This window comes from Nomascus leucogenys, chromosome 13, assembly GCF_006542625.1.
Source record: "Nomascus leucogenys isolate Asia chromosome 13, Asia_NLE_v1, whole genome shotgun sequence".
Lineage (NCBI taxonomy): Eukaryota > Metazoa > Chordata > Mammalia > Primates > Hylobatidae > Nomascus > Nomascus leucogenys.
The window spans coordinates 170742-197964 of record NC_044393.1 but is presented as its reverse complement, the minus strand read 5'-3'; the positions used below and the strand labels follow the sequence as shown (position 1 = coordinate 197964).

At 62.1% G+C, this 27223-nt stretch overlaps 3 protein-coding genes across 12 annotated transcripts; 1 reads left to right on the top strand and 2 right to left on the bottom strand.

Annotated features, from left to right (window-relative positions):
- The first annotated feature begins 373 nt into the window (after window positions 1–373).
- TCEA2 (transcription elongation factor A2) lies at window positions 374–9666 on the top strand. Of its 3 annotated transcripts, XM_030826643.1 has the most exons (10): window positions 374–631; window positions 3665–3727; window positions 4103–4208; window positions 5223–5310; window positions 6525–6655; window positions 7111–7167; window positions 7580–7734; window positions 7809–7955; window positions 9189–9260; window positions 9491–9666. In XM_030826643.1, exons 1-10 carry the CDS (start codon window positions 560–562, stop codon window positions 9497–9499), a joined length of 900 nt encoding a protein of 299 aa, XP_030682503.1. In that variant the 5' UTR covers window positions 374–559; the 3' UTR covers window positions 9500–9666. The 3 variants fall into 3 exon arrangements, with proteins under 3 accessions (XP_030682503.1, XP_030682502.1, XP_030682504.1); XM_030826642.1 differs by having other exon boundaries at window positions 9189–9666; XM_030826644.1 differs by having other exon boundaries at window positions 393–631; window positions 3595–3727; window positions 9189–9666.
- An 837-nt stretch (window positions 9667–10503) lies between these two features.
- Window positions 10504–20701, bottom strand: RGS19 (regulator of G protein signaling 19). Of its 6 annotated transcripts, none has more exons than XM_030826640.1 (6): window positions 20651–20701; window positions 14243–14340; window positions 13918–14039; window positions 11753–11827; window positions 11431–11665; window positions 10504–11331 (listed from the first exon to the last, which is right to left on the bottom strand). In XM_030826640.1, the coding sequence occupies exons 2-6, from the start codon at window positions 14270–14272 to the stop codon at window positions 11140–11142; spliced, it is 654 nt and encodes a 217-aa protein (XP_030682500.1). In that variant the 5' UTR covers window positions 14273–14340; window positions 20651–20701; the 3' UTR covers window positions 10504–11139. The 6 variants fall into 6 exon arrangements, with proteins under 6 accessions (XP_030682500.1, XP_003280222.1, XP_003280221.1 ...); XM_003280174.3 differs by lacking the exon at window positions 20651–20701 and adding an exon at window positions 17260–17385; XM_003280173.4 differs by lacking the exon at window positions 20651–20701 and adding an exon at window positions 16676–17195.
- Window positions 20702–20789: 88 nt separating this feature from the next.
- On the bottom strand, window positions 20790–21834 carry LKAAEAR1 (LKAAEAR motif containing 1). 3 transcript variants are annotated; one of them, XM_030826635.1, is made up of 3 exons: window positions 21769–21834; window positions 21227–21637; window positions 20790–21119 (listed from the first exon to the last, which is right to left on the bottom strand). In XM_030826635.1, exons 2-3 carry the CDS (start codon window positions 21626–21628, stop codon window positions 20802–20804), a joined length of 720 nt encoding a protein of 239 aa, XP_030682495.1. In that variant the 5' UTR covers window positions 21629–21637; window positions 21769–21834; the 3' UTR covers window positions 20790–20801. The 3 variants fall into 3 exon arrangements, with proteins under 3 accessions (XP_030682495.1, XP_030682497.1, XP_030682498.1); XM_030826637.1 differs by lacking the exon at window positions 21769–21834 and having other exon boundaries at window positions 20790–20908; window positions 20981–21119; window positions 21227–21762; XM_030826638.1 differs by lacking the exon at window positions 21769–21834 and having other exon boundaries at window positions 20790–20908; window positions 20997–21119; window positions 21227–21762.
- Window positions 21835–27223: the final 5389 nt, after the last annotated feature.

Here is a 27223-nt window from a genome sequence, read left to right as displayed (position 1 = left end):
AAACTCGGCTCTGGGAGGCTGGGGATGGCCTTCCAGGCCAAGGGGGGCGCGCGCAGGGCTCAGCGGGGCCCAAGAGCAGGGCTGAGGGCGCTGGGTCCTGAGCCACCCACCGAAGGACGCCGGGGGACAGCAAGGCCCGAAGCAGGAGGAGAGAAGGGAGCAGACTCCTGGGACCCGGCCGCTCCGGGATGTCTGGGCTCCGGGAGGGGCGTGCCCGGGGCGCCTCCCTCGCGGGGTATTGTGGGACTACGAGTCGCTGGCGGCGGCGGGTCAGGACTACACTTCCCAGGAGGTTGTGCGCACCGCGTGGCGCCTGGGAGTTGTGGTCCAGAGCTCTGGCGCGGCGGGCGCGGCGGGCGGGGTGGGCGGGCGCGTGGACTACGTATCCTAGGATGCCGCGCGCGGCCGCGGGGCCGAGGGTTTGAACCGGGGGTCTGTCGTCCGCGGCGGGGCTGCGTCGGCTGCGGCGGGTGTGGGAGGTGGCGACGGCCGGGGCCGGGGTCCCTGCCCGGCTGCGGAGGCAGGCGCGAGGGGCGCGGGGGTCGCTGCTCCTGAGGCAATGATGGGCAAGGAGGAGGAGATTGCGCGGATCGCCCGGAGGCTGGACAAGATGGTGACCAAGAAGAGCGCGGTGAGGGGCGCGGGCCGCCAGGACCCCGGGAACCCCGCCCCGCCGAGACCCCGTCGAGCTCGCCGACCCCCGTTAGGGCCAGAAGACGACCTGAGGGGCAGGACGAGACCCCTTCCCGGCAGAGACTAACCGGGACGCAGGGGAGACCCCCACCCGTGGCCGAGACCCCTGCCCCGGGCCAGCCCTGCCGTTCACCCCGCAACCCCAGCAGAGGCCGCGATCAGGCCTGGACCTTGTCCCGGAGAGCCACCCGCTCTGGACTCAGACCTCCCCCTCGCCCGCAGTCACAGGCTCCGCACCCTTCCCTGTCCCTTAACTCCAGACCCCCAGCCTGGCCCGTCGACTCCTTCCTTGGCCTCGTCCCGCCTCTCGGAGCCCCCGGAGTGTTCGGGCCTCCTCTGCGGGCTGCCCCAGCCCCTTTCCTTCTTCCGTCCCGGCCTGGGCATCCTCACGGGCCGAGCCCCGCCCCCCAACTCAGCCCTCTCCCACGCTCTGTCTCATAGCATTTGTCACCCTCCGTCTCCCATAGCATTTGTCGCCGGCAACAGTTTGGAATCTGAGGTTGGATCCCCTTTTCTTCTGGAGCTTCCGTGCCTCTCCTGCCTCTTCCCAGCCCTTGTCATCCTCCTTCACAGGCCAGCCAGATAGATACCTGTCTTGCCTGTGGGCCCATTTTCTTCCCTGTCTGTCCCCACCCCACAAGAACCAGGTTTCTCTAATAAATTCTCTCCCTTCTTTAGCCAGGACTTAGCCCGCAGCAACTTGGGTTGTGGGTAGTTATGTGGACACCCTCCGAAAAGAGCCAGTGTGCTTATAAAAGACCTAGGAGGTCGGGCAGGCCTCCTCTGGGAGTGTCTGGGCGCTGGAGCCTCTGGCCAGCTCTGTTCGCTGCGGCCTGGGCCTCTGTCGTCTTGCGGCCACAGCAAGACTTTGGAGGAGGCTGTGTGTGAGGACTTTGAAGGGGCCAGGCCAGTGGGGGTCCAGTTCCGGCGTCATGACCTTGGCAACCTCTGCACCCTCCCACAGAAGCATCTTTAGAGGATGCCGCCTGCCTCCTGGGGGGCGGGGAGGGGTCTGGCCGCAGGTCATTTGGAGCTCCTGGCTGGCTCAATAAACATGACCTGTGCTTTCCCACCCAGACTGTGAACCCCTAGGGTAGGGCCAGCTGTGTGTCTGCCAGGCCAGCCCAGGGCAGTGAAGGTGGCTGAGTCATGGGTTTGGGGTGATTTGTGCAGCCACCCCAGGGCTGTGTGACTGCAGTGGGGGCTTGGGGGAAGCTTTTTGGGCTGAGCAGGGTTGAGTCTGGGTTCCTGTGACCAGCGTTCTGGACTGGGGTCTGCCCTGGGAAGGAGTAGGCTCCCACTCATTCCTGTTGGGTGCAGCACCCCCATCATTGCGTTCACACACACCCCAGAAAACTGGTCAGCACAAAGTAGGAGTCTGCGAACCATTCATAGCTGTTTCCAGAGATGACCCGAGAATGGAGCTGTCCCCTTCTTAAAAGAGACAAAACACAAACGATAAGAGCTGTAGGTGGGAGAAGCAAAGATGGGTCATGGAGCCAGGGGAGGGCTGGGTGGGGCTGGGCAGAACTGATGGGGGGTTTCTGGTGGAAGAACAGCCTGAGTAGAAGTCCCAGGGGAGAATGAGGAAGGGAGGAGGGCGCTGTGCAGTGGGGAGTGGGAGCCAGCAGAGCCTCCTGGGGGTCCCAGTGCCTGAGGTCCCCTTGGGGACCTGGGGACCAGGTTTGGGGGTTTTTATGCCTCTGGTCCTGAGCCCACTGAGAGCCACGTAAGCTGGTGCAGGGCTTTCAGGGGACAGTGGCCTTGGCTCTGGCTATCACCTCAAGGCTGGATTCTGTGCAGCCCAAGGGGCAGGGCCTGCCTGGGAGGGCTTAGGAGGTGCTGCAGCGTGAGCAGACATGCCACCTGGATTGCTGGGGTTGTGCGGGGGGTGGATGGGACAAGCTCCTCCCATGGCCTGTGGGTCGTGGGACTCTGATCAGGTCACCTTAGGGCAGAGGGAATGATACACACGTGGAAACAGATGCATGTGTTACAGAGGAGATGGGGTGTTGCAGGGCACAGTTGCGGTTTTAAACAGGAGAGGCCTTTCTGAGAAGGTGTTGTTTAAATAAAGCCCGGGAGGGAGGGAGGGAGATGTCCTGGGAGGCTGCCCCAGGCAGTGGAGCTGCAGGTGCAGAGGGCCTCAGTGGTGGCTCAGCGCCCTTGGGGAGCACTGAGTTGCTGTGCCTGGTGTGGAAATGTGACCGGTTTGTGCCTGGCCTCATCAGTGTTGAGGACCTGGAGGAAATGCAGATCTTGCTTGGGTGGGGAGACAAGGCAGAGAGAACGGGGTGCATTGGAACTGTCCAGGCAAGGGGTGCTGGCCTGCTTGGGGGCAACTCAGAGGCCTGGAGGATAGACGAGGAGGGGGGCTGTGGGCCTTGTAGGTGTTGGCTGTGGCCGTGCCTGGAGTGGAGGGACCCTGAGAGTTTGGCCTCAGCTCGGGACACTGATGTTCCTGGTTTGGCCCTTCACAGCTGGTGGGGGGTGGGTGCTTTGGGGAGAGGCTGCCCTGCACATCAGGGCATCGAGACACAGGGGAGTGAATGAACCCGGGGCTGCACTTTCACCTGGGTGTGGCCCTGGCTGCTGGGGAGGGGCCATGGCTCTGAAGCCTCCTGATTGGCCAGGGGAGCTGGCATTTCTGTTCTGGTTTGGGTCAGTGACCTGAGGTGGTTAGAGCGAAGTCAGTGAGGTCATTGCCACGGATGTGGGTTCCAACCTGGAATGCTTGAGGCTGCAGAACCCCTCCCCTTCTTGACTGAGCAGTAAGGGCTCCCTGCTGTGGTGCAGGAACACGTGGGCAGAGCCCTGGGTGTCTCCAGGTAGAGGAATTTTGGTTTCTTTTTGACCCCAGGTTGAATCTCCAAATTGTCACTGCCTTGTGTTCCCCTCCAGTAGGCAGAAGGAGGTGATATTGTCCGTTGAGATCTAAAGTCCTTTATGAAGGTCCTCCTTGTCCTTCCAGGAGGGAGCCATGGATCTGCTGCGGGAGCTGAAGGCCATGCCTATCACGCTGCACCTGCTCCAGGTAGGTCCCTACCTGCCCCAGGTCCAGGACAGCTCCTGGGTGCAGCCCAGGGGATGGCAGTTCTGAGGGCACCTGGCAGGGCTTCCCCACCCTCCCCACCGGGCCTTAGTTGGCACAAATGCCTGTTCCTGAGGAGAGGGTCTCTGCCTTTCTCTGGGCTCAGTGGGACAGGGAGGGGGTCTGAGGATAACCCATCTTGTCCTCCGTGGCTGAGGCTCCTGGTTCCAGATGGGACAGTCGCCATTGGGAGAGGCATCCACCTCCCTGGCAGGTCCCAGGCTCCTGTCCTGTGGGAACCACTAAGGGTGGGCCAGGAGGATCTGACCTCTAGGGTGGGCCCCTGCCTCCCCCCGACGCAGACCACTTGCCTTGTAGTCCACCCGAGTCGGGATGTCTGTCAACGCCCTTCGGAAGCAGAGCTCGGACGAGGAGGTCATTGCACTGGCCAAGTCCCTCATCAAGTCCTGGAAGAAGCTCCTGGGTGCGGCTCAGGCAGTGCCCACTGAGTGCTGGGGCAGGGGTCCGAGAAGTGCTGCCTCTTGCTGGTCAGCACAGTGTAGGGTGCTGGCAGTGCCCACTCTGAACCAGGTCACTTGGGAGTCGGGCAGTGGCAAACCCAGACCATGAAGCGCCCAGCTTGGGGCTGGCAGTGGATCAGTGGCTGCCTGTCAGCATTGGCTGGGAGCTGTGGCCTAGGAGGCCAGGGTGTGTGCTGGGGGCAGGGTTCCAGGTAGAACGAGGAGAGAAGAGTTGAGGCCAGGACTTGAACTGACAGCACTGAGAGACTGGGGTGAGTGGGGAGGTCACACAGAGGGGAAGGTCATGGCCAGGAGGCTGGGAAGTGCCGAGAGAGGGGAAGCGGGAGGAGAAGGCGGGCCGCCCCAGCTACTCAGGGAACAGAGGGGCAGCCCCCTGCCAGGGAAGGGAAGGGCTGGGCTGGGCTGGACTGAGCTGAAGGCTGCCTCTTCCTGGAGACAGTGGGGTGACTGGGGTTGCAAAGATGCTGCTGTCTGGGATGGAGGCAGCCCTCCTAGCTCTGTCCACACCCTTGTGAAACAGTCTTTCTCCAGCCCTGTGTGGCCCTCAGGCCGTGCATGGCACAAGCATGTTCTGGTCCCCAGCCCTTGGGCCTGGCTCTGGGCTTTCAGGAAGAGCCTTCTTGGGGACATGCTTGTTCTCTCTGGCCAGGACAGGCAGGAGGGTGGGCCCCAGAGAGGCCCCAGAGGTGGTCTCTGTGAGTGGGTGCTTGTACAGGAAAGGGTTCTGGGGAGGCAGCCTTGGGACTGCAGAGACAGACAGGTTGCTGGGGAGGGTGAGGACCTGTTCACAGAGGCTGGGCAGCCTCCTGGCCCCTGGCTCCTCTGGCTGGGTGGGGGGCTGGGGGCTGGGGCTGGGTCCGTGTTGGTGGTCGGGCTGAGGCTGTACCTTGGTGGTGGTCTGCGCCCCTCCCTTCTCTGCCTCCCCCTGATCAGCCCATCCCCGATCTTTCCTGCAGATGCTTCCGATGCCAAAGCCAGGGAGCGGGGGAGGGGCACGCCTCTGCCCACGTCCTCAAGGGATGCCTCAGAGGCCCCGGATCCCAGGTAGCACACCTGGAAGGCAGGTGCACACACTCCTGCTTCCCAGCCTGTTTCCTTGCCAGAGAAAGGGTGCCAGTCTCCGTGTGCCTAGGCACTGCTTTGAGGCCCTACACAGAGTCAGTCAGCCTCATGCTGGACCCTGGCCTTGTGGTGTGTCCTGCCTGCACTGACCACTTGAGATGTGGGTCTGTGTCCACCTGGCTGTTAGCCAGCCACCTTGGCCTCTTCCTCTGCCAAGAGCTGCTGTATACCCTGAGTGGGCCTGTGGGAGCCCCCTGGCCTCTTCCCCCAAGGCCCCCTGCTGGGTCTGGTTCTTGCTTCCCCCTCAGCCTCACTCAACGAGGGCCCCTCCTTCTGGCAAAATTCTGCCCAGAACCAAAGGTGGGGGCCCAGCTCCCCTCTCCTGCCCTGCATGTGCACGTGTGGTCACCGCTGCCAGGGGCCGATGAGGGCTCTGTGGCCTGCAGCTGGGAGCTGGGGGTGCTTATTGTGGCAGGCTATAGCGGAGAGATGGCATTGCCCTTGACCACACTGGGTTGTGGTGACTGGGCCACCAGGAGCTCACGGACACCTTTGCAAGTTGGTTTTCCTCCAGGAAGCTGCCTGCTTCTGCCAACTTCCACAGAGGGGATGAGGGGAGGGCTAGGTGGATGCAGCCTGGTCGTTGGGCAGCCCCATGTTGGGGTCCAGCCCTGAGGGGCATCCTTGTCCCATTCCGTACGTGCCCAGGGGGTCATCTGTGACAGCAGAACCTGGCCTTGGGTGGCCCCGCCTTGTCTCACCGCTAGACAGCTGTGGGTCTCGCCCTCTCCCTGACCAGGCAGCAGCTGCAGCTGCCCTCAGCAGAGTATTTGTGTTGCGGCCCAGTGGGTGGGCACCCCAGGGGTGGCAGGAACTGCCAGGTTCCTTCTGATTGACTGGTGATGCTGCCCAGATGCTGACTGCTGGGTCTGGGATCCTGTTCACACCTGGGGAGTACACCCTGACCCACTGGGGACCTCACGGCCCCCTCCCTCCTGGCTGCTGGGCACACCCCATGGACATCTGGGCTGGACTCAAGATAGGCAGGGCCACAGGCCACTGTTGGACTCTGGCAGAGTAGGACGAGCAGGGTTTGGAGGGGGTGATGCTGTGGCATCTGCTGCTTCTGGGACCACCGTCTCGCTGGGGTGCCTGCAGCCTTGAGTCTGAACCCAGCTGGCCCTGGCTCTCTGCAGCCGCAAGAGGCCAGAGCTGCCCAGGGCACCGTCGACTCCGAGGATCACCACGTTTCCGCCGGTGCCTGTCACCTGTGATGCCGTACGCAGCAAGTGCCGTGAGATGCTGGCTGCTGCCCTGCAGACGGACCGTGAGTGCGGCCGGCCCTGGCTCCTGACACCCGCTGGGGTTCACAGGGTGGCCCGGGTCCCTGCCTGCCCACGGAGGCCTGCAGACGGACCGTGAGTGCGGCCGGCCCTGGCTCCTGACACCCGCTGGGGTTCACAGGGTGGCCCGGGTCCCTGCCTGCCCACGGAGGCCCTGCAGACGGACCGTGAGTGCGGCCGGCCCTGGCTCCTGACACCCGCTGGGGTTCACAGGGTGGCCTGGGTCCCTGCCTGCCCACGGAGGCCTGCTTCTAGAGGGGCGACTGTCCTCCCCCAGCCCACTGCTGTGGCCCTGGCAGGGGCGTGGGGCCTGTGCCTGGATCATGGGCCTCTTGCAGGGACCCGGATGTCCCCTCTAAGCTGCCAGGGTGTTTTGCAGGCAGAAGGGGTGGCAGGTGGAGAAACCATTGGGGCAACTAGTCAGGGCTCCCTCTTGCAGGTGACCACGTGGCCATCGGTGCGGACTGCGAGCGCCTGTCGGCTCAGATCGAGGAATATATCCTTTGGGTAGGGGCTGTGGGCCTGGGTTTCTGGTGGTCAGGAGGCTGCCTGGCCTGGCGCCCTCTGGTGGCTGCTGGATGCCACTGCCCAGCTGTCTAGGGGTCACCTGCCTGGGTGGTCACCTGCCTGGGTGGTCAGGCTGTCTCACCCCAGGAGGGCCCCCGGACCAGCTGGGGGGCTGATTCTGCCTGCTGGTGGGGCCTAGGTCCCCTGGGGCTGTAGCCTGAAGCTGGGTCTCAGTCAGGAATGGGCCTGGGGCAGGCTTGGCCCTGCAGCCCTTCACCTCTCCACCAGGTGTGGGTGGGCAGAAGCTTTCCAGCCCCCACCCCAACATGGCCCGCAGCGGGGCAGGTGGTAGCTGGAGGGCAGCGACGTTGTCCTCAGGTGGGTCCTTAAAACACTTGCACGCATCTTCCGGGACGTTGGAAACACAGACATGAAGTATAAGAACCGTGTACGGAGTCGTATCTCCAACCTGAAGGATGCCAAGAACCCTGACCTGCGGCGGAATGTGCTGTGTGGGGCCATAACACCCCAGCAGATTGCCGTGATGACCTCAGAGGTGAGCCCCCGTTGGAGGGGCTGGAGGGTTGCTCCCTCGGAGTGGTGGGCTAAGCCACTGGCCCCGTGCTCCAGGAGATGGCCAGTGACGAGCTGAAGGAGATCCGTAAGACCATGACCAAGGAGGCCATCCGAGAGCACCAGATGGCGCGCACTGGCGGCACGCAGACAGACCTGTTTACCTGCGGCAAGTGCAGGAAGAAGAACTGCACCTACACACAGGTGGGCGGCCACTGGGCACCCTCCTCCGGGTCCGGTGTCTTCAGGGCATCCAGTGCCCCTCCTTGGAGCCCATGCCTGTTCCCGCCTCTGCTGCATGAATTTCCCCAGCCTCTCAGTCCCTGACCAGGCTAAGGCATTATGGCCACCTTCAGGGACCACTCCCCTCTACCCAGGACCTCTGGGCCCCAGGAGGCAGCGTCTTGGGTGGTGGGGCCCACTTGTTGCGGGTACTCAAGTCAGAGGGCCTGGCCTGGCCCAGCCCAGCCTGAACAGAGGGCCCTCGAGGTGTTGACGTCGGTGGGAGGGCCGTGCTGCCTGCTGCCTGGCAGTGACTGCAGGACCGTCAGTCCCTGCCATGGAGGTGGACACTGAGTGTGCTGGGGAGACTGTGGATCCCATGAGATGGCAGCGACCCTGTTAAGAGGGGAGTGCGGCTGGGCGCAGTGGCTCACATCTGTAATCCCAGCACTTTGGGAGGCCGAGGCAGGCGGATCATGAGGTCAGGAGTTGGAGACCAGCCTGACTAACATGGTGAAACCCCGTCTCTACTAAAAATACAAAAATTAGCCGGGCGTGGTGGCGCATGCCTGTAATCCCAGCTACTCAGGAGGCTGAGGCAGGAGAATTGGTTGAACCCGGAAGGTGGAGGTTGCAGTGAGTTGAGATTGCGCCACTGCACTCCAGCCTGGGCGACAGAGCGAGACTCTGTCTTAAAAAAAAAAAAAAGAGGGGAGTGTGTCGAGGCAGCCGCTGTGCCTGGCAGATGGGACTCGTGAGAGGCTGCAAGGACAGCCCTTCCTTCCCCTCGAAGGCTGCGTGGGGCCTGGGTCTGCGCAGAGCCTGCCTCTCTCCTGCTCCCAGCCGCTGGTCAGAACAGGCTCTGCCTGTGGCCGGAGGCTCACCCTTGGGCCTTCCGGACGGCAGCCACAGGCACTGGGGACCCCTGCTAGTTCCCCCCACCATTGGGACCCTCTTGCCCTCAGCCAAGTCTGGGTCCTGCTGGTCCCCAGCCAATGTGAGCTGCTTCAGGCCCACACAAGGGCCTCTGCCCCGATAGACTCTGTCTCCCTCCCCTGGAGGCTCAGCTCTGGAAGGTTGGAGTCACGAGGCGGCCTCAGATCAGGTCACCTGTGGGAGCTCAGTGGCTGCGAGGCCAGCACTGCCCGTGTTGAGGGGTTACCATCTGCAGCAGAGTATGGAGGTGACCCTGGGCTCACCCAGCCCTCTTTACAGGTGCAGACCCGCAGCTCTGACGAGCCCATGACCACCTTTGTTGTCTGCAATGAGTGTGGAAACCGCTGGAAGGTGGGTGAGCGGGCTCAGGCTGCGCCCCCCAGCTCCGTTCTCTGGAGGTGGGGTGTCTCAGCTTCTGTGGGGTCTGTGGTGTGAACTGGGGATGGTCCTGCCCAACCAGCTTCCTGGGAGTCTCGGGCATGGTGGGTGGAGACCCCAGCCGTGGGTGAGCCTGTGCGGCCTTCCACTCTGGGGGATCTCATGTGGCCACAAGGCTGGAGGCCTCACCCCCTTTCTCGCAGTTCTGCTGAGCCCTCGTGTAGATGTGCTGCAGCCTTGGGCCCTCCCCTGCCCACGTCCTCCGTTGACACAGCTTCTCTAGAGACCCTAGAAGGCGGCATGTCCTGCCCTCAACCTGCCTGCCTGGATTGCACCTTTCTGCCCTTTCCCCCTCGTTATTAAATGTTTCTTTTTGCCATCTTGTTCTCCTCAGCCGTTACTCCTGGTGGACCCGTCCCCCATGTTTGACCCGTTCCTGCTGCTGTGGATAAGGCCCCTCCCTGGGGTCGGGCAGTGCTTGGGTTTGGCCCTGGTGGGTCAGCCCCAGGAGAGGAGCTTGGCTGACCTTCAGAGATCACTTGGGGCGGCTCTGCCTGTGAGGGCAGCTGGGGAGCGGGTCTGTGTGCGTCCTGTGCAGGGTAATGTCCTCCCCACTGCCTCGGCATGGGCAGCTCGGGACCCAGGTCCTGGCACTTCAGGGAAGCTTGTCCCCATGCTGCCTCCACTGTTCTTATGGGAGTTGTGGTCTCAGGACCCTGAGCCAATTTCAGCTTCAACTTACTTAACTTCCCAGAAATGCAGGGGATGGGCTGGTGAGCACTCAACTCATGGGGCCTGTGAGATGGTAAAGATGACATTGTGCCTGGCACCAAGCGGCCCCTCCTGCCCCAGCCAGCCTGCCTCTGGGGACCCCATCCAGCTGGGCCTGGGTGGCACTTCCTGTTACCTCTCGACTTCTGAGGTGCTGTGGGTCGCACTGTTCTGGCCCCACTTTCAGCGAAGGAGGCTGAGGCCGAGGCCGGGAGCTCATGCCCTGGGCAGGGTTAAGCACAGCCACCCACTGGGACCACTGTTCCGAGGAGGGGTCTGGTGGAGGCCAGGGCGTGGGAAGAGGGCAAGCACACGGCTGTGTCTCCCCTCCAAGGGGCACTGGAGCCCCTGCCCTGGGACAAGCACACTTCTCCCCAGCCCTGAGTCTGGGGCCACTCCTCATTCTCCAGTCTCTCCCCAGACTTGCACAAAAATGAGTAGAGACTTTTGCTTTAAAAATATCTTCAATAATAAGACATCCTATTTTTGGGGGGTTAGGGATAGAGATAAATATGAAAACCTCTTTTTGATAAAACACCTAGTAAGGACATGTTTCCAAGTTTAAAGTTCATGAACATATAAAACAGAAGTTGGGTCCTGCCACCTTGAGTGCAGGATTCTGAGGTCCTACATCTGGTTCTGAGGTTCTGGGTTTGATTTTGGGGTACAGACAGCTCAAGTAGGAGGTCTCCTTATGTCACAAAACTACACGATGCGGAGGTTCTGTTCCCCACCAAAGGCTTGTCTGGGGCCCATCGGCTGCCTGGGGAGGAGGCCCCAGCGAGGCTCCTGGGGGGACCCCTACTCTCACCACGCAAGAGCCCCCAGCCAGGAGCACCGGGCCAGCCATCTGCGGGCCGATGAGGGGGCTTCTGGCCCGCCCTGCACCTGGAGTTCCTGCTTGGCCACGGGTGGGCAGAGCCAGGAGACACAGCGCTCCTCACTGGGTCTAGGACCGTCTCCGCGGGTGGGGACTCCAGCCAGCCAGGCGTGCGCCCCGACAGCCCTGCCGACACCAACACCTGAAGGGAACCCAGAGTCGGCCATAGGAGGCGGCGGAGTCTGTGCTGCTGGGGGCGGCCTAGGCCTCGGAGGAGGACTGTGAGGGTCCCTGCAGCAGCAGGGCACGGTAGGTGGGAGAGCTGAGGAAGCGTGGGTAGGAGTCCCGGTGCATGAGCGTGTAGATCTGCAGCTGCGCGTCGTCGAACGTGTGTGCAGACGGCTCCTGCATCTTCTTGTTGATGCCCTCCCGCACACGGGAGTCCAGGCTCACCTGTAGGACAAGGCACTGAGGTCAGGGGGCTCGGGAGCTGCCTTCCCCACCTGGTGCCTGGAGCAGGCGGCCCCCTGCCCGTTCTGGTGTCTGGCGCACCTCCTTGGGGGACAGGATGGACACGTAGTCCTCGTAGATGAGCCTCGCCTTCTCGTCTACCACATGCTGGTTGGCCTCGGCCTTCAGCTCCTCGCAGGCCAGCCAGAAGAGCATGTTCTCCTCGCTGTACTCTGTCCGCAGGAACGCCCGGAACACGCTGCGTCCCGCTGGGCTGTGCATCAGCTTGTCAAAAGACTGCGCCCAGCTCTGCACCTCCTCAGGACTTGGCGTGGCACTGCAGGCATTGGGGCCAGGCTACGTCAGGCCCGGGTCTCCTGGACTGGGGCCCCCCAACACGCACACACCAGCCGGCTGGACTCACCATACTTCACAGCTGGGGAGGGGCTGCAGCTTGCTCTCCCGGGAGGCCTGCCACGCTCGCCGCCGCTCTTGGTTCCTAGTGGCAGAGAGGAAGCAGCACTGCTGTGGGCACACACGCCTCCACGGCCACACAGGCCCTCAGCACATGGGCAGGCACCTGACACACATGGGCACCCACTGCAGGAGGGCAGCCTCTGGAGCTGGCTCCTCCCACACTCTCCTGGGAAAGGGTGTCCATGCTCCCTGTCAGTCGCTCCCAAATTCCCCACGGAATCTGCAGTCCAGGTTATTGTCCCTGCCACAGTGCCCAGACCACAGACTCTGCCCTCTTCCATTCCAGCAGTGTGACCCAGTGTCCGCGAGTGTCTGGCCTTCCAGGAGGGACCCTTTGGCTCCTGGTGCTCCTCCCCATCCCTGGCCCACTGGGCAACCTCCTCTGCCCACCCGTGCCCACCCCACATGAGGTTGACAGGCAGGTATGCCACCTCCCCTTCTGCCTCTGCTCCCCTGGGGGAGATGGGGTGAGGCAAGATGAGGGGCCACAAGTAGCTGGGAGATCCCTGAACACCTGGGAGGCCAGGAGGGTCATGTGCCTGGGAACAGGGCCACCCTGCTCCTGGGCCTGATCTTGGCCTGTCCCTGTCCCACCGATGGGGCCACACGCTGCAGGTCTGGCACGTCAGCAGTGTGTCTCGTCGGCTGACACAGGTGAGAGCCCCAAACCCATGTGTCCACACTCCTTGGGGTCCTGGAGACTGATTCCTGGTTCTGTCAAGGGAAGCAGCTTCTTTGCCTTGGCTCCTAGCACCCTGTCAGTGCTGGACCCAAATCCATACCCAGCTGACCTCTCTCTAGCGCACTTGGACGGCTGGCAGACATCGTGCACCCAAACGTCCTGATAGAACTAGGCCCCTGGGCTCCTCCCACCCCCTTTCCTGACTGCCCCCTGGCCACCCCCAGCTTGCCCGTGGGTCCGCTGAGCCCACCGTGGGTCCAGAAGTGCTGCCCTCTCATCAGCCAGGGCCTGAAGGCTGCATAGGGCCAGGCTTCTGCAAGGCGTGAAAACATCCACCAGCTCCCCTACCCTCCTAGGAAATCTGTTACCATCTGGGAGCCCCACTCCCACCCTCACAGGGATGCCCAGAGACCCCCCGGCCACCGCCCCATGCTCTTCTTCCCCCACGCATGCTGTCCGGGAAGCTCTCGGCCATCACCCCAGGGCCAGCAGTTCCCTTATTCCGGTCTCTGCTCAAACGTCCCTCCACCCCACACAGTCTATGGGGTCTGTGCCTGTCTTTCTTTCTTTTCTTTCTTTCTTTCTTTCTTTCTTTCTTTCTTTCTTTCTTTCTTTCTTTCTTTCTTTCTTTCTTTCTTTCTCTCTCTCTCTCTCTCTCTCTTCTTTCTTTCTTTCTCTTTCTTTCTTTCTTCCTTTCCTTTCTTCTTCTTCCTTCCTTCCTTCCTTCCTTCCTTCCTTCCTTCCTTCCTTCCTTCCTTCCTTCCTTTCTTTCTTTCTTTCTTCTTTCTTTCTTTCTTTTTTTTTTGAGACGGAGTTTTGCTCTTGTTGCCCAGGCTGGAGTGCAAAGGCATGATCTCGGCTCACCGCAACCTCTGCCTCCCAGGTTCAAGCCATTCTCCTGCCTCGGCCTCCTGAGTAGCTGGGATTATAGGCATGCGCCACCACGCCTGGCTAATTTTGTATTTTTAGTAGAGACAGGGTTTCTCCATGTTGGTCAGGCTGATCTCGAACTCCCAGCCTCAGGTGATCCACCTGCCTCGCCCTCCCAAAGTGCTGGGACTACAGGTGTGAGCCACTGCACCCGGCCTGTGCCTGTCTTACTCCAGTGCAGGCCCCTAGGGCCCAGCCTGGGCTGGCTCACAGCAGCATGGATAAGCACATGCCGCGTGAACGGGCACATGCATGTACACAGCACACGGACACACCCTTGGCAAGACAGGTACAAGAGCCATACATAAGCCCCCTGGGGCCAAGGCACCGGCCACTCATCACCAGGGCCCAACAGACCCTGGACAGGACAGTGCTGTGAGGTGGCAGGGGTATCCTGCCTGTGGGGATGCCTCAGAAGCCACCACTGGGTCCCCTCCTGGGCCTGCTTGGCCCCACGCCCTCGACCCCCTCGCCAGCTGGGCACCCCAGGCCCTACTCACCAGGAGCAGCTACAGCAGCAGCACCAGCACAGGCAGCAGGGGTTGCGGCTGGGGGCCGCTGGAGAGGCTGCATCATGACTGGACATTGAAGGGGGCCGGTCCGCCTCCTCTGGCCCTGTGATCTGGGGAAAAATGGGGCTACCTCAGCCTTCAGGTCAGAACCCACCAGACCCGCCACCTCTCCCCCACCTTCCCATGGGTGGGCCTGTTCCCAGGCATATGACCCTCCTGGCCTCCCGGGTGTTCAGGGATCTCCCAGCTCCTTGTGGCCCCTCAGCTTGCCCCACCCCCCAGGGGAGCAGAGGCAGAAGGGGAGGTGGCATACCTGCTTCTCAGCCTCATGCGGGGTGGGCATGGGTGGGCGGAGGAGGTTGCCCAGGCTCCGTGGTACCAGCTCTCAGACCCTCACCACAGCCTGGGGGTCTGGGGAGAGGGGCCAAGGTTCTGACTGAGAACCTGAAACCCCAGTCCCTGCCTGCCCCTTAGGAGGGGTCCTGAGAGGGTGTCTCCCTAGCGGGGCCTGCTCCTGTCTCTGGACCCGGCTCTGCCTAGGGCTTCTACCCCAACCCCAAGCTTACAGCAGGGCTGGGAGGGGGTCCAGGATCATCAAGGAGGGAGCTGCAGCAGCTTCTGGTCCCTCCTCCCAGGCTGGGCCCCAGATGAGGCCCCCACAGGAGGTTCCGAGACACCCCCATCCGCTCACTCCCTGGGAAGCCGGAAGCCTGGGTTCCTCTTTCTTGGTTTCCGGCTCCCAGCCCCTCCCAAAGGGGCCCCGAGAGTCTGGGGCTACCAACTGGTGCGTGCGGGTGGTGGCCAGACTTGCTTCTAGGGTGTCTGGGGTGGGGAGTGGGCAGAGTGGCTTCCCACCAAGAGTCCAGGTCTGTCTGTGGGTCCCAGAGGTCTCAGCCAGGGGCAGCAGGCTAGACCTGCAGCAGTGAGGATTTAAGTGGGACTCAGGCTGGACTTCCTGAGGGTGTGGGAAGGGGGGCAGGGCCCCCGCGAGGAGGGACATGCCCCCCAAACATGGTTCTTTGGTCCTGCTACCTCCCACCCAAGACTTCCCTCCCTCCTTGCCCACTGCCTCTAGGCTGTGAAACCGCTGTGGAACCAAGGCCCTTCCACAGGGTGCGCCAGCCAGGGAAGTGGGGGTGGCAGTGGGTGGGGGCACCCTGCTCCCCAGTCGAAGCCTCGGAGTCCCTGAGTGGGGGTGTGGTGTGGTGCATGTCCCTCCTAGCGTTTGGTTGCACCGTCTGCAGGGGAGGTGCACCAGGAGCACTAAAGCTGTGAGTAGCCCTCGTGCCACCTAAGATACCACTTTGAATCCCAAGTCTCCTTGGGCGATGGCACAGGGGGGCCAATCAGTGCCCCGGAGGCAGTTGTGAACACCTGCGCCCACTTCTGCCCAGGGCAGGGAGGGGCCTCCGTGCACATCCGCCACCCGCCTCATCTGCCACCCTCCTCCCTGGCCAGGAAGCTCACAACTTGGTTCTACTTTATTTTCTCAATCTTCATCCCCCCTGCCACGCCTCCCCTAGCTCCTGGCCTTTGAATGCTTGTTTCTGGCTGGTTGGCCTCTCTTGGCCTCCTGGGACGGTGTGTGAATGGCCCTTAGAGGAGACAGTGCTGGAGTCCTGCACTCTTAGGGCCCCCAGTACCCCTGAGGCCTGGGCATGCAGAGGCCACTGCCCTGGCCCAAGTCTGGAGCAGGTGCAGCATCCCCCGGGACCTTGGCCCCTCACCACCGGCCCAGCTTCCTCTGAGACTGGGGGTCCCATGGGCTCCTAGCAAGTAGATGAGACAGAAAGTAGCCCTGCAGCTGGGCTTTCTTTCAGGGGTCAAGTTTCTAGGGAAAGGAAGGGGCGTGGCAACCTGAGGTTTGGTAGCTGTACCCAGACGGGGCTGTCTGTGGCTTCCCCATGCAGCACTTCTTCCTCCTCTCTGTCCCCACCCAGGGTCCTCCCCCACACTCTAGCACCCCTGCGACTGTCCTCCTGGGCTACCATCTCCACCCCAGCTCTGAGCTGTAGGAGGGGATGTGTTTAGGGGTGCAGGGCCGGGGTGCTAGGGGCTGCATTTGCTGCAGAGCAGGGAGCCAGCCCCTTCTTTCCCAGTTGCAGGCCCTGGACCTGGTCACCTGTCCCTGGACCTGGCTTCCTGTACCCTTCTCAGGTCAACTGGGGCAACCCATGTCCCCAGGCAACCCCCCCATCTCTCCTGGGGGATACAGAGTCTCAACTAGGGTCCTCCTGCTTGTCATCCTGGCATTGGGGACCCCCTTCCCCAGCCTCCCAGACTTTGGCCCCCCAGTCTGGGATGGGAGAGGCTGGACAGGCGGCACGTCTGGTCTCTGGGGATAGAGGCTCCCTTGGGAGTGGCTGCCGCTTTGCTCCACAGAAGGAAAAAGAACGTCCCAGAGCCTGCCCAGTCCAAAAAAAGAATAAGAAAATGTGACAATCCCAGAAAAAAATGTCATAACCTTTGGGAGGGGGGTTGAAAAGGGGCTCCATTCTCAGTTCTTAGCTCTTACCCAGGGCCTTTCCCATCTGCCACCCTCCACATCTGGCTGGTGGGCGAGCCCTGGCCTGGCCCCTCCAAGGGAGGCCAGCGCTCCCCACCTCTGAAATGGTGGTGGTGGCCCACCCACCACGCTCCTCTCTTTGATGTTAGGGTCCAGTCTGGAGGAGCCTGTGTCCTCCTCCAGGTGCCTCTTTCTCCAGCCTCTGACGCCCCCACCCCTACCTCAAGGCTCCCTACTCACCAGCGACCCAAAGGCGGGGTGGGGGCAGGAGGGGCCAGGTTGGGTCTGGGCCCCACCCTGGCTGCCGAAGGGGCGTGCACTGCAGCAGCAGGGACTCAAGTCAGACGGCAGGAGGGACTCCTGCGGCGCTCTGGAGGGAGGCTAGCTAGCGCCAGGAGCCCCCGATCGGCTGGGGCCGGGGGGCGCAGCGCCTCCCCTACAGCTCGAAGGGCTGAGTGGCTGCCAGATCCAGCGGGGTGGGGGCGGGGGCGGACAGGGTGTCCCGCCCCGGCCCCTCCTCACCGGGCTGAGAGGGGGAGGGAGACGCGGAAACCTGGGTTCTTCCGGCCCCCACCTTTGAGCAATCACTTCCCCAGGCTTTGAGCTCCAGAAAAAGGGGAACCCGACTGCAGCGCCCCCTCCCCCACGCGCGGGGGGCGGGCTCCAGTTCCACTGCGGCCCAGGGTCCACGTGGACCTGGCGGCGGGAGCCCTTGGGGTTCGAGTCCCGTGCGCCGGCTCCCGAAGCTCCCGCCCAGCACGGTCCCCGGGGCCGGGCCGGGAGGGGCAGGGCCGCTGTCCCCGGCGCCGCGCGCGCGCACTCACCAGCCGCGCTCCCGAGCCACTCGCGCCGCCGCCGGCCCGCGCGCTCCAAGGTCCGGCCCGACAGTCGGGGAGGGGGCGCGGGGGCGCAGTGCGCAGGCGCCTCGGCAGCACTTCCCCAAAGCCAGGGGCCGGGACTTCCTCGCGCCGGCAGGCGCCGGGCCCGCCCCGCCCGCCGCGCCCCGCCCCGCGCTCGGCCGGCTCCGCACCCTACCCGCCCCGCCCGCGCGTCGGCCCCCACAGTCGCCTGGGGGTGGCCCGGAGAGCTGAGGTGCTCATAGTGGAGCCCTGGCTCCCGGGCGGACGGAGCTGCACGGTAGTAGATGGGGGTGTGGCCGTGGCCCCGGACTCTGCTCAGCGGGGCCATTCCTGCCTTGCCATCCGTGTGGGACTTCCACTACAGTGGAGGCACGAGAGCTGGGCCCCATATGCTGCTTGCCCAGCTTGGGAAAGAGGAGGCTGCTGGAAAGGACCGATCGACGGGTACACCAGCCCGGCCTACCCCTCGCCTCTGTGAGCCTCGTCTGTAAAACTGGGTTAAGAGCCGCCTGTCGTGCTGTGGGGGGGTTCCCAAGGAAGGGGGAGATTCCTGTGCTGCGGGGCTAGGGAGAACTGGGGGTGCGGGTTCTTGCATCCGGAGTTTCTTGCATCCGGAGTCATGCTGAATGTCTCCTGTGGGGCCTGGCAGAGTCCCTGCTGACCCATGTGTCCCAAGATGTCCTAAAGCTTAAGGCCACACTGTCCCCTTTGCCACGAACGCCCTGTCCCTTTGGCCGACTCTTCTCATCCTTTATGACTCGGTACAGACGTGGGTTAGGCTTCTCATCGCAGCATGCTTTGGCCCAGTGTCAGGGTGGCCCTGACCCTGCTCTGGAAGTGTCTGCAGAGCATCCGTGTCCCCCGCCCTCCTGGGGCCTGGCTGTGTGCAGCTCCTGTCCTCCCCAGCACAAGCACTCGACCCGGATAGTTCCCAGTGTCGGGATCCTGTTCGTAAAATGCCTTCCAATTGCACAGGTCAGGTGCACACCTTACACCTTCACAGAACTCTGAGGGGTGCAAAGGGAGCTGGAGATTCTACTTGTGTTCCTCATTCAATGAACCAAATATCAGTATCTGGGTGCCCCTGTGGGCCAGGCAGTGGGACCAGAAGCCAGCAACATAGATCAGCCTGGATCTGATGCTGGGGGTGCAGAGTGAGTTGTGGGGAGCAGGCAGGGAAGGCCTGGGTGAGAGGGGGGAGGGCTGCGGAGGGGAGGGTGTTGCGCTGCTGAGGGGGGCAAGGGCCTGAAGGGGGAGGTCAGAGGTCAGAGGGCCCTGGAGGACAGGCTGCCTCTCGAAGCTGTACCCAGAGGCCTGGCTGCAGAACCCTGTGACTGCCATGTTGTCAGGCCAGGCAAGGAAAGGCAGGGGCCAGGAAGCCCACAGGGACGAGAGGCAGGCTGCTGCTTATTCAGCCCACATAACACTCCTGAGAGGTGGGCACAGGTGAGGTCAGGGAAGCTCAACGAAGATGGGCCAGCACCTGGCCCAGGCCACACACCACCAGGCTGACCCCGCTGAGCCGGCCTGTTGTCTCTGCTGTGGGAAAATGCAGCTGTGGGCAGCTGGCAGGGGGTGAAGGTCAGTGCCCTCCCTGCCCCCTCGGGTCACTCTACAACCCTGCAATCATTCCCCCGTCTCCTCTGGCCCCTTGGGCCTGCTCTCCACTCCCCTGGCTTCTGCCTCTCGGCACACAGCATCCCTGAAGTCCATGGGTGGAGCCAGGTGAGCTGGGCAGTTGATGGTGGAGCTGGGATTTGAACCCAGGACCCTCTGCCCCCTCACAGCCCTCAATATATTGGGCTTTGGACCACATGCCTTCCTTCCCATAGAGCTTTCTACAGGCAGGCGTCCCTCCAGGCCCCATTCCCCAGCCTCCTCTGAACATCGAGCCCCGCCCCACCCCCCCGCCGCCGCCGCGCCTTTTCATGGGGATCAAAGGGCCCGAGCGCCGGCCTGCCCTGGTGCAGTCACTGAGGTCACTGTCTTGCTGGCCTTCTCTGCTGTGCCTGTCTCTGCCCCTTTTCCCTCTCGCCTGTCTGATGCAGAGTGACCCGTCCCCTTCGGAGCACTTGCTGCTGTGGGGCACTGCACCAAGACCCTCATTTTAAAGATGAAGAAATGGAGTCTCAGAGAAATGATGAAATAATACGTGATTCTCCCAGTAGATGAACTCATTCTAGGCACTCAGTCAATCCCCAAGACACAGAATCCTGGGGTCCAGGCTGCAGGGAGTTTGGCCAGAGGACACCAGGGCTGGCTGTCATCACATGTCACAAGCACATCAGGGTGTGAGTGGCTGCCACTCCTGGACAGACTGCCTCCGTTCCCTGTCTGTCTGCCCCTGCTCAAGCCCCTTCTCCCTGGCCTCCTTCCTCCCTACCCTTCCCTTCCTGAAACCCCTCCTGCCATCTCTCTGTCCCCTCCTTGTCAGCTGACTTCTGAGCTCTGTATAGTCTGGGCTTGGGTCAAGGCCAAGGGCAGCAATAGCCTGGTGCACGGGGAGAAGGGCTGGCTGAGGGGCGAGTGCGCAGGGCTCCATCCCCTGGCCGGAGTTGGGGAGAAACACTGGCTGCCATTGAACAGGATCCCTTCTGGACCCCAGTTCTGACCTCTGCCCCTCCTTCCAGATCTGCTCTCAGGCTCCAGGCAGTCAGCTGGAGCCCCCTAGCAGGAGAAGCAGTTTGTCTGAGTTCCTGTAGTTCCTGCTTCTGTGCAGCCTGCTGGGCGGGAGGCTGGGAGGGAGGAAAAGGAAGCGGGGCCTAGGGAAGCCCCAGCTTCTGCAAAGAGCTCATGTCGGGGAGAAAAGGAAGGTCTGCCCAGAAACCTCGGGTCTTTTCAGAGTCCAGGGATTTTGTAGGTCGTGGGCCTGTTTGTCAGAATGGGACGCGGTGGTTCCCTTTCCTACTCCATGCGTGAATGTGTGTGGGGTGTGTGTGTGGGGGGAGGTGTGGGGGTGTGGCGTGGGCATTAAAGGGGTCACGGGAGGCTATTCAGGATGGAAAGGAAGGCCAGAGGGTGGGTTTTTTGTCTGGGGGCAGCAGGGGTTCCCCTTTCCCAGTCTCTTGGTCCTCTGGGCACAGCTGCTGCCTCTTCAAAGGCCAGCTTAGGTCACTTCCGCTGCCCACAGCACGGCCCTCTCCCTGGCCCCCTGGTGGGATGACCTGCACTCGGGACCGCTGCAGCCTGAGGCTACCCTTACTTCTAGGGGTGTGACTTTTGCTGAGACAGGCTCTTTCTCCGTCCTCCCCAAGACTGGGGACCTCCCATAGATCCACAGAACGCCAGGTTGCCAGTGGGGGGCAGGTCGGAATTAGGGGTAGGCGTGTCCCTGACCTGTTACTTTCACACTCACCCACTTGCGTCTCCCCACTTTTTTGGGAGAGGCCCCACTCTGTACCCTGATGTCTGTGAGGTGCATGGGAGAGGCAGCGTCCATACTCCCCGCTTCCCTCGGGGGTCCTGGGGAGTGGCAGCAGAAAGACCAGCGAGGCTTCGGAGAATTATCACTTTATGTGGGAGGCTGGGGCGCGTCGCACACTCTGAGTCGCCGTCACCGCGGGAAGATGGTGCCATCCACGTTCTCCCCCAGGATGGTCTCCAAGCGCCTCCGCTGCGGGGGAGAGAGGCTGGGGCCCGGCGTGTGCGGAGGCGGGCGGGGCCCCTCCCCTTTCCCCGCCCCTACCGGGGCTTGTCGGCACCTCTTGGCGGTCCAGGGGGTCCGGGATCCGCGTGGGCTTCAGCTGCGGCGGCAGGAACAGCTCCAGCCGGATGGCGGCGCACGCGGACTTCTGCCGCTGGATGAGCAGCGCGATCTCCTCGGCCTGCCGGGCCCGGGTAGCTGAGCGCGCGCCGCGCCCCGCCCCGCCCCGGCCGGCGCCGCTCCACGCTCCCCGTGCGCCCCCTCCGCCCTCCGACCCCCTCGCCTCACCCGCATGCGGGTGTAGCGCAGACGCAGGGCGCGGACTCGCCCGCGGGCCTCCGCTGCCTTAAGGACGCCGAGAAGCCGGTTCTGGCGCTCGGCGGGCAGCTCGAGCGACTGCGTCCACGGGCGCGGGTCGGGCATGCGGTACCCCGGCTCCACCGACCCGCACGGGAAGGTGGAGGCCGCCGCTCCCACGTCCTCCAGCAAGTCGCCGAAGAGCAGATGGCGGTGACGCTGCGCAGGGGGCATGGCCGCCAGTTCCTGCGGCGTCAGGGCCCAGCCCGGCTTGGGGGGCTCTGTCGCGGGCGCCCCCTTGGCGCACTCCTCACCCCGCGCAGCACCTGGCGCGCTCTTCCCGCTTCGCTCCCGCGGGCCCTTGCGCCCGCCCTCCTTCGCTGGCGGCGGCATCCACCCGCCCTGCGGAGGGAGGAGGGCGTCCCGTCGGTGCCGGGGCTGGCACCGGGCCCTGCCCGCCCCTCGGCAGGGCCCCACCGTGCGCCCCAGCTCCAGCCCTCTGGGCTCTCCGCAGTCGGTTTTGAGTTCCGCACCCCCAGCCTCTGAGCTCTGCCCAGGCCCTCTCCCTCTCCCGAGCGCACGTCCCCGGCAGCTCTGCCATCGGCTGATCCTGCTCAGTCCTGCAGTCAACTAGAACTTTCTGATCAACTCAGTTGTAGGAAATATCTTTCCTACCCTATGGACTGTTCTGTTTGAATTGAGAAAATGCTGAGACCCCCCTGAGTTGATCTAAGGCCCTGCCAGGGTGGGCGCCACATGGAGAGCTCTAGGTGACGCCTGGGGGACCTTCGTTGTGCCCCTATGTCTGCGGTCCCCGACAGTCAGGGTCTCCTACCAGACAGCTGGCTCTTCCCCTTCGGGGCCTAAATGGTTGTGGGGAGCACAGCCTAAGGGGCAGGTGACAGAGGAGGGAGGGTCCAAGAGCCCAGCTAGCTCCTTCCTTCCTGGCCCCAGCCTATAGCTGCCACCTTGTCCAGCCAGGGCTGGGCTCGCTGTGCCAGAGGCAGAGCCAGGTCAGCCCCAGCGGCGGCTAACGCCCCCGCCCCTCCTTAGCTCCTGCAACTGAGGCCCAGCCCCCACCTCTTGGTCCCCACACCCGCTCCTTGCTGCCTTCTCTGGTCGGTGGAACCTCCGCTGTTGCCCAGACTCTTCGGGCTTGTTGATGCGGTTGCCCAGCAACCGGGAGTCCTGCCCCTCCCTCGACCGGGTGGGGCGGGTTGTGGCGGCGGGGGTGGGAGTGGGGGTGGGGGGCGGGGGTGGGGGGGCAGGGTCCCCTCCGGAGGGCCCTGGGTTAGAGCCTGGGCGTGGACTCGCCCCTCATAGGGGCCATCGGGGCATAGAGGCATAGAGCCGGCGGCTTCTCCAGCTTGGGTGAGCGTCCTTTCCAGGCGACCGCAGACGTGCCATCCTAGGGGTTGTGGGCCCAGGTTCCTGGCTTGAGGGGTCTTTGGGGTTAGTTTTGTGGGTGGGGCCCTCGGCTATGAGGAGACCTTTGTGGTTCAGGCCCACTCCCTTCTGATGGCCAGGGGGCCCTGGTCCCAGCCGCTGGTGTTCACAGAAAGGGATAATGGGGCAGAACTCAGGACCCCTCACCTCTTCTAGGGCAAGTTTGGGGTCTCAGGGGTCCTGGTGTCCCCAGGACTAGAGCTGGGTTTTGCTGAACCCTGTGTCTTGGGATCTTGGGTCCTAGGTACTAGATTTTGGAAATCTATTTGTGCATTCCTTTATTTTGTAACTAATTCTCAATTAACTACTTAATCATTTTATAATTTCTTCAGGCACTCATAAGTGTGTTCTAGAATTTCCTAATTCATGTGCTTATTCCACAGTTTAGGCAAAAATTAGTGCACAAAGTCCAGTCTGTTATGTATCCGTTACTTCCACGAGATGTCTGTGCTGTCTGTGTATTCACAGACCTGCCACTGGGACACCTTGCTGGGAGTCTGGAACCTGTGAGTCTGGGAGTAGGTCTGTCCTAGCTGAGGAGCAGGGTCTTAGCTGAGGTTCTGGCCTTTTGGCAGGAGGCTGTTGGTGTTCCCATTGTTTCTGGGAGACTGCCCTGGCCTCTCAGTAAGAGGGTAAACTTTGACATTCAGCCCTGTGTCCCAGAGCTGGCACCCCATCCCATGGCTAGGCCCATCCTTCCAGCCCTCAAGCTTTTGCGGCTCCCCAGGAAGGCCCTTCCTGGTGCTGTTCCCTCCCCTCCTGCAGGGGCCTTTCGGGTCCTGCCTGGGCTGCAGCACCAGCTCAGCTTGAGGAAGGTCCCTGGTCTCCGGAAGCAGCAGTGACTGTTAGGGATGCTCACCCAGCAGCTGCTTTCTTCGGGCAGCCTTTGCGCTCCCGTAGGGGTGAGTCCTTTGAGACAGGGACCTGGACCATCGTCTCAGCTTCCCTGGGCCCAGGCCAGGGGGACACATGGGTGGGGTGCTTCCTGGCTCTTGGCGTTTGTGGGGGAGTCACGCAGGGAGTAGGGGAATATTCTTCTGTTCTGCAAGAAGAGGCTTGTAACCTGTTTTTATAGGACTGGAAAACCTTGACACCCCCTAGTTCATAATTCCCAGCAGGTACTCCCAGGGCCTACCTGGCTCACATTCCTCACCCCTACTGTTTCTCCACACATTTGCAGTTCTGCAAGGAGGGAGGCGTTCTCTGTGTGTTTGGGGTCCAGCAACTGTGAGGGACCCAGCAGGCCGACAGCTCCCATCTGTTTCTGTCCCCAGGATTCACATGTTTTTCAAGGGCTAACGGAAATGCTGAGATCTAAAAGCATGTTTATTGCTGCCAAGGCCTGACAATGAAACTTCAAGTCAAATTAGTAAGCTTTATTAATGACTACAAAATTTAACATTATATTGAGAAGCTACAACTCAATTTTTTTGTCATTGTATATAAATTTTGTAAAGTTAAAATCATAAGGACAAAGTAATTTATTTTGATGAAACTCAGAATTGGTAAAATTATTTCACTTTTTTAATAGCACAAATGTATGGCCTGGTGACTGGCTTCCCCGGGGGATGGCTGCTCTGTGAGGGGCTGCCAGACCCTCTGCCTTGATTCCTGTTCTTGGCCAGCCCAGAGTGGTGAACCTGTGGACGGAGGAGGGTAGACTGTGCCTGCCCTGGGGGTGGGAGTGGGGAGGACGAAGGACAGTGCTCCAGCTGCCGTCTGGCGTTTGCTGATTCTGAGTCACTGAATGAGAGTGAGGTGTGTGTATTTGCCCGGTGAGTGGGTGTGAATCTCACCCGGGAACCCAGGCCTGCCCAAATACCCAGGAGCTCCAAGAGCAGCCTGTGTCAGGCTTTAACGGTAATCTGTGGACACAAGCTCTGTGCTGTCATTCGCATGTCATCGTATCATGTCTTGGGCTATCCCTAGTATCCTCGCATATTGTTTTGCCTGCCCAGGACATGTGTGTTTGAGGTTGTCTTGCTCTCTCATATAACGTGTCTCTTGCTATCTCTTGCATGACATATATGTTCTATATAGGATCCTGATTCTACCTTCCCCCTTCTGGAGGGACCACCCCACCCTTGGCAGGTTGGGGGAGGGCAGGACTCTATTAGGGGTCTAGAGAAACCTGGGCCATTTCATCTGCACCACCAGTTCTCCTGCGTGGGAGCCTTTCTGGGTCCAGGGCTGAGCCCCTGCCAACCCCAGGGAGCACCGTCAGTGTCACACCTGGCCACTCCCCTAGCCGGGTGACCAGGCCTGTCCTTCTGTCTAAGACTGTGCCTGTGAGGGGCCACGCGCCTGCCTCCTGTGAGGCCCTGCTGGGTCCATGACCACACTCTCAGAGGGTATCTGCTGAGACCAAAGCTCACAGGCCTAGCCTGGCAGCCGTATTACTGAATCATGGCCAAGTTAGGAAGGTTCCCAGGGCTGGGGGTCCTGGGGTAGGCTTCTTGGAGGAGGTAGGACTGGAGCTGGCTGGGGTGGGGCAGGATCCATGCAAGGGGCCAGGATCTGCACAGGGGCCAGGATCTGTGCATTGAGGCCAGGATCTCTGCATGGGAGCAAGAGTCTCTGCAGGGAGGACTTTTAGGGGGTGACAGGATCTGTGCAGCATGCAGGATCTTTGCAGTGGGGCCAGGATCTGTGCAGTGGGTAGGATCTACATTGGGAGTCAGTGTCTGTTCAAGGGAGTTGGGGAACAGGACCCATCCAGGGAGGGCAGGATCTGTACAGATGGACCAAGATCTATGCATGGGGATAGCATCTATGTGGGGTGGGGACACGGTCTGTGCCAGGTTTCGGGGGCACTAGATCTTTGCAGGTGTGGTCAGGATCTGTGCAAGGGGTATGATCTGTGCAGGGAGGCCAGGATCTGTGCAGGGAGGCCAGGGTCTATGCAGAGTGGCCAGGATCTGTGCAGGGAGGCCAGGGTCTATGCAGAGTGGCCAGGGTATTTGCAGAGTGGCCAGGGTCTGTGCAGAGTGGCCGGGATCTGTGCAGGGAGGCCAGGATCTGTGCAGAGTGGCCAGGATCTGTGCAGGGAGGCCAGGGTATTTGTAGAGTGGCCAGGGTCTGTGCAGAGTGGCCAGGGTCTGTGCAGAGTGGCCGGGATCTGTGCAGGGAGGCCAGGATCTGTGCAGAGTGGCCAGGATCTGTGCAGGGAGGCCAGGGTATTTGTAGAGTGGCCAGGGTCTGTGCAGAGTGGCCAGGGTCTGTGCAGAGTGGCCAGGATCTGTGCAGGGAGGCCAGGGTATTTGTAGAGTGGCCAGGATCTCTGCAGAGTGGCCAGGGTCTGTGCAGAGTGGCCAGGATCTGTGCAGGGAGGCCAGGGTATTTGTAGAGTGGCCAGGGTCTGTGCAGAGTGGCCAGGGTCTGTGCAGAGTGGCCGGGATCTGTGCAGAGTGGCCAGGGTCTTTGCAGAGTGGCCGGGGTCTTTGCAGAGTGGCCAGGATCTGTGCAGAGTGGCCAGGATCTGTGCAGAGTGGCCAGGATCTGTGCAGATTGGCCACGATCTGTGCAGGGAGGCCAGGATCTGTGCAGAGTGGCCAGGATCTTTGCAAGGGGGCAGGATCTTTGCAGGGGGGACAGGTTGTGTGCAGGCAGGTGGACAGGGTCAGTGCAGGGGCAAGGTCTGTACCAGGGGTCTAGGGGTCTATGTGGGTGGGGGCAGGTTCTGTGCAGGGGACCTAGGCTATTCAGCATGCCAGGGTCTGTGCAGGGGGTTTGCAGCAGGCACAAGGGAGGGAGGAGCTGTCCTGGGTTCTATGGTTATGAACATGTCAGGGCAGGATGACACAGAACACACAGGAAGTTCAAGGGAACACATTATAAGATTGTGAACACCTGGACTGGGGAGGCCACGGCCTTCTGCTGGATCCTGAACGGCTCCCACAAAGGGAGTTGAGGTCTCTATTGACTCCTGAAAGGCCAGGCAAGGCAGAGCTGGGAGCTGCCTTGGTGGGGGTGCAGGTGGCTGGTTGCTATTGCTGGGTGAGAAGGCTTGGGGTCAAAAGACGTGGGGGTCAGGGAGCTAGGTCTGACCTCATCCCCCCTCCTTTCTTCCTGTCCTCCTATCCCCAACGTGTTTTCCTCCCCCTTCTCCCCTCCTTCCTTACCCATCCTCTCTCTTGATCTCTCCATACTTCCTCTCCACTCCTTCCCTTTCCTCCTCCTCGCCATCCCAACCCCTCATCCTCCCTGTCTCTGCCTGTAGGGAGGAAGTTGTGGGGTGACCCAGGTGGAAGGCAGACAGGCTAAGGGAGAGGTGTCTGCAGTAGCAGGGATGAGGTGCCTGTGTCCAGCACTCTGCCCTGGCCTCTGACACTGGTTCCTGGGCCAGGGACATCAGGTGGGGCTCCTTTGCCCTTCTTCCCTTACAAGGTCTCTGCTCTGCGCACCCTCAGTGCCTGCAGTGCCCAGGCTGGGTCCCAGGCTGGGAGGCAGGCTTAGGAAGCTCGGGTAGGAGGGTCTAGGGTCTCCTGCTCAGACCTTGGTGAGCCCAGCTGGCGCGGAGGGCTGCAGGAGTCCGAGCCTGCC